We start from the raw sequence: 14815 nt of genomic DNA on the forward strand, positions 1-14815 counted from the left end.
CCCGCCCCGGCTATATACCTTACACTGTACCTCCCTACCATATAATACGCACTGTACCTCACTATCATATACCCCACACTGTACCTCCCTACCATATACCCTGCACTGTACCTCCCTACCCTATACCCTGCGCTGTACCCCCCTATGCTATACCCTGCACTGTACACACCTACCATATACCCTGACCCTGCACTGTACCACCCCACCATATACCCATGCGCTGTACCTCCTAACGTATACTCTGCACTGTACCTCTCCATCCCCTACCATATACCCTGCACTGTACCTCTCCCACCCCTGCCATATACCCTGCACTGTACCTCACCCACCCCTGCCATTTACCCTGCACTGTACCTCTTTCGCCCTTAGCATATACCCTTCACTGTACTCCCCTACCATATACTCTGCACTGTACCTCCCTACCATATACCCTGCCCCATACCTCCCTACCATATACCCTGCCCCATACCTCCCTACCTACCATATACCCTGCACTGTACCTCCCTACCATATACCCTGCACTGTACCTCCCTGCCATATACCCTGCACTGTACCTCCCCTGCCATAGACCCTGCGCTGTACCTCCCTACCATATATCCTGCCCTGTTCCCCCCTACCATATACCCTGCACTGTACCCCCCTTCCATATACCATGCACTGTACCCCCTACCATATACCCTGCACTGTACCCATACCTCCCAACTGTCCCGATTTTCGCGGGACAGTCCCGTTTTTTGGGGACTGTCCCGCTGTCCCACCCGCAGGCCACAGTGTCCCGCGGTGGGGGGATCAGTTGGGAGGCTCTGTCAATCGCTGCTCTGCTTAGCGGTGAATAGACGCTGTGCGCATGCGCACAGCGTCTATTCAGTGGAGTCAGAGGGAGAGGGAGCATGCTAGCGGCTCACAGAGCGCTGGGCATGCCCCCTCAGTGACGAAAACGGGGGCGTGGCTCGCGATAGCAGGTCCTCCCGCGAAGCCACGCTCCCATTTCATATGCCACGCCCCTTTTTTCGGGAGCGCGCGCGAGTGTCCCGCTCCACAGTTACAGAAAGTTGGGAGGTATGCTGTACCTCCCTACCATATACCCTGCATTGTACCTCCCTACCATATACCCTGCATTGTACCTCCCTACCATATACCCTGCATTGTACTTCCCCACCATATACCCTGCACTGTACCTCCCTACCATATGCCCTGCACTGTATATCCCCACCATATAACCTGCATTGTACCTCCCTGCCATATACCCCGCACTGTACCTCCCTACCATATACCCCGCGCTGTACCTCCCTACCATATATCCTGCACTGTACCTCCCCACCATATACCCTGCACTATACCTCCCTACCATATACCCTGCACTGTACCTCCCTACCATATATCCTGCATTGTACCTCCCTACCATATACCTCGCACTGTACCTCCCTACCATATACCCCGCGCTGTACCTCCCTACCATATACCCTGCACTGTACCTCCCCACCATATACCCTGCACTGTACCTCAACTATATACCCTGCACTGTACCTGGCCTACTATATACCCTGCACTGTACCTGGCCTACTATATACCCTGCACTGTACCTTCCCACCATATGCCCCCCAACCATATACCCTGCACTGTACCCCGCCCCCCACCATATACCCTGCCCTGTACCCCCCACACCGTATACCCTGCACTGTACCTCCCTGCCATAGACCCTGCGCTGTACCTCCCTACCATATATCCTGCCATGTTCCCCCCTACCATATACCCTGCACTGTACCTCCCTACCATATACCCCGCACTGTACCTCCCTACCATATACCCTGCATTGTACCTCCCTACCGTATACCCTGCACTGTACCCCCTACCATATACCCTGCACTGTAGCCCCCTACCATATACCCTGCGCTGTACCTCCCTACCATATACCCTGCACTGTACCTCCCCTGCCCTCTACACTCCTACAATATACTCTGCGCTGTACCTCCCTACCATATACCCTAACTCCCTACCATATACCCTGCTCCGTACCTCCCCACCCCTACCATATACCCTGCTCCGTACCTCCCCACCCCTACCATATACCCTGCTCCGTACCTCCCCACCCCTACCATATACCCTGCTCCGTACCTCCCCACCCCTAACATATACCCTGCGCTCTACCTTCCTACCATATACCCTGCACTAGACCTTCCCACCCCTACCATGTACCCTATGCTGTACCTCCCCCACCATATACCCTGCGCTGTACCCCTCCCACACCCCGGCCGTATGCCCTGTGCCCCTCGCACCTTGGCCATATACCTTTTGCTGTACCCCCTCCTCCCACCCCAGCCATCTACCCTGCGCTGTACACCTCCCACATCCCAGCCGTATGTCCTGCGCTGTACCCCGCTCTTGTCACAACCCAGCCATATACCCTGCGTCCCTCACACCCCGGCCATATACCACCACACCCGTTCCCCTGCCATATACCCTGCACTGTACCCCTCGCACGCCCTGGCTGTATGTCCTGCACTATACCCCACACACTGACAGTATACCGGCTCTGTATCCCACTCACCGACCGTACACCCTGCACTATACTACAAGTCCCTCATGCACGTCTCCTCGTACACTGTCTATAATATAGTGACATTCCTAAGGTGAGGGAATCTGGGAGTGTCACAGTGACATCACTCATATCTATAGTAATAATACAGGGACATGACTGGGGAGGTGAGGGGATCTGGGAGTGTCACAGTGACATCACATATCTATAGTAATAATACAGGGACATGACTGGGGAGGTGAGGGGATCTCGGAGCGTCACAGTGACATCACTTATATCTATAGTAATAATACAGGGATATGACTGGGGAGGTGAGGGGATCTGGGAGTGTCACAATGACATCACTTATATCTATAGTAATAATACAGGGACATGACTGGGGAGGTGAGGGGATCTGGGAGCGTCACAATGACATCACTTATATCTATAGTAATAATACAGGGACATGACTGGGGAGGTGAGGGGATCTGGTAGCGTCACAGTGACATCACATGTCTATAGTAATAATACAGGGACATGACGGGAGGTGAGGGGATCTGGGAGCGTCACTGTGACATCACATATCTATAGTTATAATACAGGGACATGACCATATATACCCTGCACTGTACCCATCGCACGCCCTGGCTGTATGCCCTGTGCTATACCCCACACACTGGCAGTAAACCTGGCGCTGTATCCCACTCACCGACCGTACACCCTGCTCTATACTATACGCCCCTCATGCACTGGTCATACTCCCTCATACATACCCTGCTCTCTCACACAGTCTCATACACTATCTTTATAATATAGGGGGTCATTCCGAGTTGATCGCTAGCTGCCGTTCGCTGCGTAGCGATCAGTGTAAAAAACGGCTAATATGCGCATGCATATGCACCGCAGTGCGCACGCGCGACGTACGGGTACAAAGACCTTTGTGGTTTTGTACAGGTTCTAGCAACGTTTTAAGTCGCACTGTTGGCCTCAAAAAGATTGACAGGAAGGGGGCGTTTCTAGGTGGCAACTGACCGTTTTCAGGGAATTTTTGGAAAAACGCAGGTGTGGCTGAGCGAATGCTGGGCGGGTGTGTGACGTCAAAAGCCATCTCTCCAACTTTAGAATCAACGCACACGAAGTGTAAGTCCAGGGCTGGTCTTGTTTTGCACAAAATATTTTTGCAGGCTCTCTGCTGCACAAGTGTTGGCACTTCTGCAGAGCGAAAATACACTCCCCGGTGGGCGGCGACAATGCGTTTGCACAGCTGCTAAAAATTGCTAGCGAGTGATCAACTTGGAATGACCCCCATAGTGACATGCCTCAGGTGAGGGGATCTGGGAACGTCACAGTGACGTCACATATCTATAGTAATAATACATGGACATGACTGGGGAGGTGAGGGGATCTGGGAGCTTCACAGTGACATCACTTATATCTGTAGTAATAATACAGGGACATGACGGGAGGTGAGGGGATCTGGGAGCGTCACAGTGACGTCACATATCTATAGTAATAATACATGGACATGACTGGGGAGGTGAGGGGATCTGGGAGCATCACAGTGACATCACTAATATCTATAGTAATAATACAGGGACATGACTGGGGAGGTGAGGGGATCTGGGAGCGTCACAGTGACATCACTTATAGCTTTAGTAATAATACAGGGACACGACTGGGGAGGTGAGGGGATCTGGAAGCGTCACAGTGACGTCACATATCTATAGTAATAATACATGGACATGACTGGGGAGGTGAGGGGATCTGGGAGCGTCAAAGTGACATCACTTATATCTATAGTAATAATACAGGGACATGACTGGGGAGGTGAGGGGATCTGGGAGCGTCACAGTGACGTCATATATCTATAGTAATAATACAGGTACATGACTGGGGAGGTGAGAGGATATGGGAACGTCACAGTGACATCACTTATATCTATAGTAATAATACAGGGACATGACTGGGGAGGTGAGGGGATCTCGGAGCGTCACAGTGACATCACTTATATCTATAGTAATAATACAGGGATATGACTGGGGAGGTGAGGGGATCTGGGAGCGTCATAGTGACATCACTTATATCTATAGTAATAATACAGAAACATGACTGAGGAGGTGAGGAGATCTGGGAGTCTCACAGTGAGGAAATCTGGTAGCGTCACAGTGACATCACATATCTAGTAATAATACAGGGTCATGAATGGGGAGGTGAGGGGATCTGGTAGCGTCACAGTGACTTCACATATCTATGGTAATAATACAGGGACATGACTGGGTTTGTGAGGGGATCTGGGAGCGTCACAGTGACATTATTTCTCTGACGTCCTAGTGGATGCTGGGGACTCTGTAAGGACCATGGGGAATAGCGGCTCCGCAGGAGACTGGGCACAGCTAAGAAAGATTTAGGACTACCTGGTGTGCACTGGCTCCTCCCACTATGACCCTCCTCCAGACCTCAGTTAGAATCCTGTGCCCGGCTGAGCTGGATGCACACTAGGGGCTCTCCTGAGCTCCTAGAGAGAAAGTATATTTTAGGTTTTTTATTTTACAGTGAGATCTGCTGGCAACAGACTCACTGCAGCGAGGGACTAAGGGGAGAAGAAGCGAACCTACCTAACTGGTGGTAGCTTGGGCTTCTTAGGCTACTGGACACCATTAGCTCCAGAGGGATCGACCGCATGGAACCGGCCATTGATGTTCGGTCCCAGAGCCGCGCCGCCGGCCCCCTTACAGAGCCAGAAGCAAGAAGAGTCCGGAAAAATCGGCGGCAGAAGACATAAGTCTTCACCAAGGTAGCGCACAGCACTGCAGCTGTGCGCCATTGCTCCTCATACACACTTCACACTCCGGTCACTGAGGGTGCAGGGCGCTGGGGGGGGGGGGGGGCGCCCTGAGCAGCAATAAAAACACCTTGGCTGGCAAATATATCACAATATATAGCCCCAGAGGCTATATATGTGATAAATACCCCTGCCAGAATCCATTAAAAAGCGGGAGAAAAGTCCGCCAAAAAAGGGGCGGAGCTATCTCCCTCAGCACACTGGCGCCATTTCTCCCTCACAGCTCCGCTGGAAGGAAGCTCCCTGGCTCTTCCCTGCAGTCTACACTACAGAAAGGGTAAAAAAAGAGAGGGGGGTCACTAAATTTAGGCGCAATATACATATAGCAGCTATAAGGGGATATAATTTAGTTAATCCCTGTATTATATAGCGCTCTGGTGTGTGCTGGCATACTCTCTCTCTGTCTCCCCAAAGGGCTTTGTGGGGTCCTGTCTTCTGTCAGAGCATTCCCTATGTGTGTGCGGTGTGTCGGTACGGCTGTGTCGACATGTTTGATGAGGAGGCTTATGTGGAGGAGGAGCAGGTGCCTATAAATGTGTTGTCACCCCCTGCGGGGCAGACACCTGAGTGGATGGACTTGTGGAAGGAATTACGCGAAAGTGTCGACTCCTTACATAAAAAATTTGACAACATGCCAAATGCGGGGCAGCCAGCTTCTCAGCCCGTGCCTGCCCAGACGTCTCAAAAGCCATCAGGGGCTCTAAAACGCCCGCTACCTCAGATGGCAGACACAGATGTCGACACGGATACGGATACCAGTGTCGACGACGAAGAGACTAATGTAATGTCCAATACGGCCACTTGTTATATGATTGAGGAAATGAAAAATGTTTTACACATTTCTGATGTGACCCCAGGTACCACAAAAAAGGGTATTATGTTTGGGGAGAAAAAACTACCAGTAGTTTTTCCCACTTCTGAAGAATTAAATGAAGTGTGTGAAGTAGCGTGGGCTTCCCCCGATAAAAAATTGGTAATTTCTAAAAAGTTACTAATGGCGTACCCTTTCCCGCCAGAGGATAGGTCACGCTGGGAAACACCCCCTAGGGTGGATAAAGCGCTTACACGCTTATCAAAAAAGGTGGCACTACCGTCTCCGGATACGGCCGCCCTAAAGGAACCTGCTGATAGAAAGCAGGAGCATCTCCTGAAGGCTATTTATACGCACACTGGTATTATACTGAGACCGGCTATTGCTTCAGCATGGATGTGCAGTGCTGCAGCTGCGTGGTCGGATTCCCTGTCAGAAAACATTGACACCCTAGACAGGGACACTATATTGCTAAACATAGAGCATATTAAAGACGCTGTCTTATACATGAGAGATGCACAGAGGGATATTTGCCGTCTGGCATCTAAAATAAGTGCACTGTCCATTTCTGCCAGGAGAGGTTTATGGACTCGGCAGTGGACAGGTGATGCAGATTCTAAAAGGCACATGGAAGTTTTGCCTTATAAGGGTGAGGAGTTGTTCGGGGATGGTCTTTCGGACCTAGTTTCCACAGCAACAACTGGGAAGTCAGCATTTTTACCACATGTCCCCTCACAACCAAAGAAAGCACCGTATTATCAGGTACAGTCCTTTCGTCCCCAAAAGAACAAGCGGGGTAGAGGCGCGTCCTTTCTGCCCAGAGGCAGAGGTAGGGGAAAAAAGCTGCAGCATACAGCCAGTTCCCAGGAACAAAAGTCCTCCCCCGCTTCTTCTGCTAAGTCCGCCGCATGACGCTGGGGCTCAACAGGCGGAGCCAGGTACGATGGGGGCCCGTCTCAAAAACTTCAGCAATCAGTGGGCTCGCTCACAAGTAAATACCTGGATCCTTCAAGTGGTATCTCAGGGGTACAGGCTGGAATTCGAGACATTTTCCCCCCGCCGTTTCCTCAAATCTGCCTTGCCAACGACTCCCTCAGACAGGGAGGCTGTGATAGAGGCAATTCACAAGCTGTATTCCCAGCAGGTGTTAATCAAGGTGCCCCTACTTCAACAAGGACTGGGTTACTATTCCACAATGTTTGTGGTACCGAAACCGGACGGTTCGGTGAGACCCATTTTAAATTTAAAATCCTTGAACACATATATAAAAAAATTCAAGTTCAAGATGGAATCGCTCAGGGCGGTTATTGCAAGCCTGGAAGAGGGGGATTACATGGTATCTCTGGACATCAAGGATGCTTACCTGCATGTCCCCATTTACCATCCTCACCAGGAGTACCTCAGATTTGTGGTACAGGATTGTCATTACCAATTCCAGACGTTGCCGTTCGGCCTGTCCACGGCACCGAGGGTATTTACCAAGGTAATGGCCGAAATGATGATACTCCTTCGAAAAAAGGGAGTTTTAATTATCCCATACTTGGACGATCTCCTGATAAAGGCGAGGTCCAGAGAGCAGTTGTTGGTCGGCGTAGCACTATCTCAGGAGGTGCTACACCAGCACGGTTGGATTCTGAATATTCCAAAGTCACAGCTGGTTCCTGCGACACGTCTACTGTTCCTGGGGATGATTCTGGACACAGTCCAGAAAAAAGTGTTTCTCCCAGAGGAGAAAGCCAAGGAGCTGTCATCTCTAGTCAGAGGCCTCCTGAAACCGAAACAGGTGTCGGTGCATCACTGTACGCGAGTCCTGGGAAAAATGGTAGCTTCCTACGAAGCAATTCCATTCGGCAGGTTCCATGCCAGAACTTTTCAGTGGGATCTGTTGGACCAGTGGTCCGGATCGCATCTTCAAATGCATCGGTTGATAACCCTGTCTCCAAGGACCAGGGTGTCTCTGCTGTGGTGGCTGCAGAGTGCTCATCTCAAAGAGGGCCGCAGATTCGGCATACAGGACTGGGTCCTGGTGACCACGGATGCCAGCCTTCGAGGCTGGGGGGCAGTCACACTGGGAAGAAACTTCCAAGGACTTTGGTCAAGTCAGGAGACTTCCCTACACATAAATGTTCTGGAACTAAGGGCCATTTACAATGCCCTAAGTCAGGCAAAGCCCCTGCTTCAAAACCAGCCGGTTCTGATCCAGTCAGACAACATCACGGCAGTCGCCCATGTAAACCGACAGGGCGGCACAAGAAGCAGGACGGTGATGGCAGAAGCCACAAGGATTCTCCGATGGGAGGAAAATCACGTGTTAGCACTATCAGCAGTGTTCATTCCGGGAGTGGACAACTGGGAAGCAGACTTCCTCAGCAGGCACGACCTCCACCCGGGAGAGTGGGGACTTCATCCAGAAGTCTTCCAAATGATTGTAAACCGTTGGGAAAGGCCACAGGTGGACATGATGGCGTCCCGCCTAAACAAAAAGCTACAAAAGTATTGCGCCAGGTCAAGAGACCCGCAGGCGATAGCTGTGGACGCTCTAGTGACACCGTGGGTGTACCGGTCGGTTTATGTGTTCCCTCCTCTTCCTCTCATACCCAAGGTACTGAGGATAATACGGAGAAGAGGAGTAAGAACTATACTCATTGTTCCGGATTGGCCAAGAAGAGCTTGGTACCCGGAACTTCAAGAAATGATCTCAGAGGACCCATGGCCTCTACCGCTCAGACAAGACCTGCTGCTGCAGGGGCCCTGTCTGTTCCAAGACTTACCGCGGCTGCGTTTGATGGCATGGCGGTTGAACACCGGATCCTGAAGGAAAAGGGCATTCCGGAGGAAGTCATTCCTACGCTGATTAAGGCTAGGAAAGAAGTAACCGCAAACCATTATCACCGCATATGGCGAAAATATGTTGCGTGGTGTGAGGCCAGGAAGGCCCCAACGGAGGAATTTCAGCTGGGTCGATTTCTGCACTTCCTACAGTCAGGGGTGACTATGGGCCTAAAACTGGGTTCCATTAAGGTCCAGATTTCGGCTCTGTCGATTTTCTTCCAAAAAGAACTGGCTTCACTACCTGAAGTTCAGACATTTGTCAAGGGAGTGCTCCATATTCAGCCTCCTTTTGTGCCTCCAGTGGCACCGTGGGACCTCAACGTGGTGTTGGGTTTCCTAAAGTCACATTGGTTTGAGCCACTTAAAACTGTGGATTTAAAATATCTCACGTGGAAAGTGGTCATGCTTTTGGCCTTGGCTTCGGCTAGGCGTGTGTCGGAATTGGCGGCTTTATCATGTAAAAGCCCCTATTTGATTTTCCATATGGATAGGGCAGAATTGAGGACTCGTCCCCAGTTTCTTCCTAAGGTGGTTTCAGCTTTTCACTTGAACCAACCTATCGTGGTGCCTGCGGCTACTAGGGACTTGGAGGACTCCAAGTTACTGGACGTAGTCAGGGCCTTGAAAATTTATGTTTCCAGGACGGCTGGAGTCAGGAAGACTGACTCGCTATTTATCCTGTATGCACCCAACAAGCTGGGTGCTCCTGCTTCGAAGCAGACTATTGCTCGCTGGATTTGTAGCACAATTCAGCTTGCGCATTCTGCGGCTGGCCTGCCGCAGCCTAAATCGGTAAAAGCCCATTCCACGAGGAAGGTGGGCTCTTCTTGGGCGGCTGCCCGAGGGGTCTCGGCTTTACAACTTTGCCGAGCTGCTACTTGGTCAGGGCAAACACGTTTGCAAAATTCTACAAATTTGATACCCTGGCTGAGGAGGACCTTGAGTTCTCTCATTCGGTGCTGCAGAGTCATCCGCACTCTCCCGCCCGTTTGGGAGCTTTGGTATAATCCCCATGGTCCTTACGGAGTCCCCAGCATCCACTAGGACGTCAGAGAAAATAAGATTTTACTCACCGGTAAATCTATTTCTCGTAGTCCGTAGTGGATGCTGGGCGCCCATCCCAAGTGCGGATTGTCTGCAATACTTGTATATAGTTATTGTTACCTAAAAGGGTTATTGTTGAGCCATCTGTTGAGAGGCTCTGTTATGTTCATACTGTTAACTGGGTATAATATCACGAGTTATACGGTGTGATTGGTGTGGCTGGTATGAGTCTTACCCGGGATTCAAAATCCTTCCTTATTGTGTCAGCTCTTCCGGGCACAGTATCCTAACTGAGGTCTGGAGGAGGGTCATAGTGGGAGGAGCCAGTGCACACCAGGTAGTCCTAAATCTTTCTTAGCTGTGCCCAGTCTCCTGCGGATCCGCTATTCCCCATGGTCCTTTCGGAGTCCCCAGCATCCACTACGGACTACGAGAAATAGATTTACCGGTGAGTAAAATCTTATTATCTATAGTAGTAATACAGGGACATGACTGGGGAGGTGAGAAGATCTGAGCGTGTATACAGTGATATATGATGTCTCCCCCAATACACAGGATTACACATTAGTGGGAAGACATATGGTGAGTGTGAGACACCCAGCAGCCATCCCCATGAGCCAGGAGAATTAAGCAGGACCCAGAGCCCCATCACGGTGCCTCCACCTCACTCACTGATACTTGAGAGACACAATGACCAGAAGATCCTGTAACTCAGCAACAAGATCATTCAGCTGCTGACTGGAGAGGTCACTGCTGGGAATGGGGCATTATACAGTAACACCAGGGGATGTGTCTGGGTGTTGACTGGAGAGGTGACTGCCGGGAATGGGGCATTATACAGTAACACCAGGGAATGTGTCTGGGTGATGACTGGAGAGGTGACTTCTGGGAATAGGACATTATACAGTAACACTGGAGGACGTGTCTGGGTGATAACTGGAGAGGTGACTGCCAGGAATGGGGCATTATACAGTAACACCAGGGGATGTGTCTGGGTGGTGACTGGAGAGGTGACCCTGGGAATGGGGCATTATACAGTAACACCAGGGGACGTGTCTGGCTGATGACTGGAGAGGTGACTGCTGGGAATGGGACATTATACATTAACACCAGCGGACGTGTCTGGGTGATGACTGGAGAGTTGACTGCTGGGAATGGGACATTATACAGTAACACCAGGGGACGTGTCTGGGTGATGACAGGAGAGGTGACTGCTGGGAATGGGACATTATACAGTAACACCAGGGGACGTGTCTGGGTGATGACTGGAGAGGTGACTGCCGGGAATGGGACATTATACAGTAACACCAGGGGACGTGTCTGGGTGATGACTGGAGTGGTGACTGCTGGGAATGGGGCATTATACAGTAACACCGGGGGACGTTTCTGGCTGATGACTGGAGAGGTGACTGCTGGGAATGGGGCATTATACAATAACACCGGGGGATGTGTCTGGGTGATGACTGGAGAGGTGACTGCTGGGAATGGGACATTATACAGTAACACCAGGGGACGTGTCTGGGCGATGACTGGAGAGGTGACTGCTGGGAATGAGGCATTATACAGTAACACCGGGGGACGTGTCTGGGTGATGACTGGAGTGGTGACAGCTGGGAATGGGGCATTATACAGTAACACCAGGGGACGTGTCTGGGCGATGACTGGAGAGGTGACTGCTGGGAATGAGGCATTATACAGTAACACCGGGGGACGTGTCTGGGTGATGACTGGTAACACCAGGGGATGTGTCTGGGTGATGACTGGAGAGGTGACTGCCGGGAATGGGGCATTATACAATAACACCGGGGGATGTGTCTGGGTGATGACTGGAGAGGTGACTGCTGGGAATGGGACATTATACAGTAACACCAGGGGACGTGTCTGGGCGATGACTGGAGAGGTGACTGCTGGGAATGGGACATTATACAATAACACCGGGGGATGTGTCTGGGTGATGACTGGAGAGGTGACTGCTGGGAATGGGACATTATACAGTAACACCAGGGGACGTGTCTGGGTGATGACTGGAGAGGTGACTGCTGGGAATGGGGCATTATACAGTAACACCAGGGGACGTGTCTGGGTGATGACTGGAGAGGTGACTGCTGGGAATGGGACATTATACAGTAACACCAGGGGATGTGTCTGGGTGATGACTGTATCACTGTGTGTGTCAGGTTCCTATAAGGTGTCAGGATGTCACTGTCTATGTCTCCATACAGGAGGGGGAGTATATAGAGGAACACAGGGATCTGTACAAGGACGTGATGATGGAGAATCACCGGCCCCTCACATCACTGGGTAAGAGGAGACTGTCATGTATTGTACAGGGGAGAGTAGGTATGGGGGCCCCTATATACACACATCATCTGATAATCACATATATACACTGTACTCAGTCACTGTGTGTCTCCTACAGATAGTCCCAGTAACAGAGATACCCCAGAGAGATGTCCCCGTCCTCTGTATTCCCAGGATTGTACAGAGGAGAATCACAGGATCCCACAGGAGGATCAGGTAGGTGCGATTTAGGATCTCATCTATAGACCAAACCGGCTGTCAGTATATGATGTGATTTTGTTTCCTCTCAATGAATTCATGCATTATTATTTTACTGGGTATTTAGGATGAAGATCTGACAGATTTTAAGCCAGAAGTTATAGAGGGAGAAGAAGAGACGTATGTGAGGGGTGATCAGCAGTGTAAAGATGAGACAATCCGTACAGATATCAGCACAGGTGAGTAATAATAAGAATTTACTTACCGATAATTCTATTTCTCGTAGTCCGTAGTGGATGCTGGGGACTCCGTCAGGACCATGGGGTTTAGCGGCTCCGCAGGAGACAGGGCACAATAATAAAAGCTTTAGGATCAGGTGGTGTGCACTGGCTCCTCCCCCTATGACCCTCCTCCAAGCCTCAGTTAGGATACTGTGCCCGGACGAGCGTGCATAATAAGGAAGGATATTGAATCCCGGGTAAGACTCATACCAGCCACACCAATCACACCGTACAACCTGTGATCTGAACCCAGTTAACAGTATGATAACAACGAAGGAGCCTCTGAAAAGATGGCTCACAACAAGAATAACCCGATTTTTGTAACAATATAACTATGTACAAGTATTGCAGACAATCCGCACTTGGGATGGGCGCCCAGCATCCACTACGGACTACGAGAAATAGAATTATCGGTAAGTAAATTCTTATTTTCTCTAACGTCCTAAGTGGATGCTGGGGACTCCGTCAGGACCATGGGGATTATACCAAAGCTCCCAAACGGGCGGGAGAGTGCAGCACCGAATGAGAGAACTCCAGGTCCTCCTCAGTCAGGGTGTGCCCCTGACCAAGTAGCAGCTTGGCAAAGTTGTAAAGCCGAGACCCCTCGGGCAGCCGCCCAAGATGAGCCCACTTCCTTGTGGAATGGGCTTTTACTGATTTTGGCTGTGGCTAGCCTGCCACAGAATGTGCAAGCTGAATTGTACTACAAATCCAGCGAGCAATCGTCTGCTTAGAAGCAGGAACACCCATCTTGTTGGGTGCATACAGGCTAAACAGCGAGTCAGATTTTCTGACTCCAGTCGTCCTGGAAACATATATTTTCAGGGCCCTGACAACGTCAAGTAACTTGGAGTCCTCCAAGTCCCTAGTAGCCGCAGGTACCACAATAGGTTGGTTCATGTGAAAAACAGAAAACACCTTAAGGAGAAATTGAGGACGAGTCCTCAATTCTGCCCTGTCAGAATGAAAAATTAAGTAAGGGCTTTTATATGATAAAGCCGCCCATTCTGACACACGCCTGGCTGAAGCCAGGGCTAATAGAATCTTCACCTTCCATGTGAAATATTTTAATTCCTCAGTGGTGAGTGGATCAAACCAATGTGACTTTAGGAAACTCAAAACAACATTGAGATCCCAAGGTGCCACTGGGGGCACAAAAGGAGGCTGTATATGCAGTACCCCTTTTACAAACGTCTGAACTTCAGGCACTGAAGCCAGTTCTTTCTGGAAGAAATTCGACAGGGTCGAAATTTGAACCTTAATGGACCCTAATTTTAGGCCCATAGACAGTCCTGTTTTCAGGAAATGTAGGAACGACCCAGTTGGAATTCCTCTGTAGGGACCTTCTTGGCCTCACACCACGCAACATATTTTCGCCAAATGCGGTGAAAATGTTTTGCGGTTACATCCTTCCTGGCTTCGACCAGGGTAGGGATGACTTCATCTGGAATGCCCTTTCAGGATCCGGCGTTCAACTGCCATGCCGTCAAACGCAGCCGCGGTAAGTCTTGGAACAGACAAGGCCCCTGCTGGAGCAGGTCCTTTCTTAAAGGTAGAGGCCACGGTTCTTCCGTGAGCATCTCTTGAAGTTCCGGGTACCAAGTCCTTCTTGACCCATCCGGAACCACGAGTATCGTTCTTACTCATCTCCTTCTTATGATTCTCAGTACTTTTGGTATGAGATGCATAGGAGGGAACACATACCCTGACTGGTACACCCACAGTGTTACCAGAGCGTCCACCGCTATTGCCTGAGGGTCCCTTGACCTGGCGCAATATTTGTCTAGTATTTTGTTCAGGCGGGACGCCATCATGTCCACCTTTGGTTTTTCCCAACGGTTTACAATCATGTGGAAGACTTCCCGCTGAAGTCCCCACTCTCCCGGGTGGAGGTTATGCCTGCTGAGGAAGTCTGCTTCCCAGTTTTCCACTCCCGGAATTAACACTGCTGAGAGTGTTATCACATGATTTTTCGCCCAGCGAAGAATCCT

The 14815-nt window shown here is 50.6% G+C and overlaps 1 protein-coding gene across 5 annotated transcripts in view; it reads left to right on the forward strand.

The window, feature by feature from the left end:
* LOC135054493 (oocyte zinc finger protein XlCOF6.1-like) overlaps positions 1-14815 on the forward strand; it is a 124886-nt gene that overhangs the window by 40505 nt on the left and 69566 nt on the right. For 2 of the 5 annotated variants that reach the window (XM_063957602.1, XM_063957605.1), the window contains exons 2-4: positions 12267-12345; positions 12464-12561; positions 12671-12782. The exons of 1 other annotated variant lie outside the window; for it this stretch is intronic. In XM_063957602.1, coding sequence (XP_063813672.1) covers positions 12312-12345; positions 12464-12561; positions 12671-12782 — 244 coding nt within the window. In that variant the 5' untranslated portion in view covers positions 12267-12311. Of the gene's footprint in view, positions 1-10599; positions 10791-12266; positions 12346-12463; positions 12562-12670; positions 12783-14815 lie in introns of those variants that run through there. 2 more of the 5 variants (XM_063957603.1, XM_063957606.1) reach the window with 2 other exon arrangements.

The sequence above is a fragment of the Pseudophryne corroboree genome, chromosome 3 (genome assembly GCF_028390025.1).
Source record: "Pseudophryne corroboree isolate aPseCor3 chromosome 3, aPseCor3.hap2, whole genome shotgun sequence".
In the NCBI taxonomy this organism is placed as follows: domain Eukaryota; kingdom Metazoa; phylum Chordata; class Amphibia; order Anura; family Myobatrachidae; genus Pseudophryne; species Pseudophryne corroboree.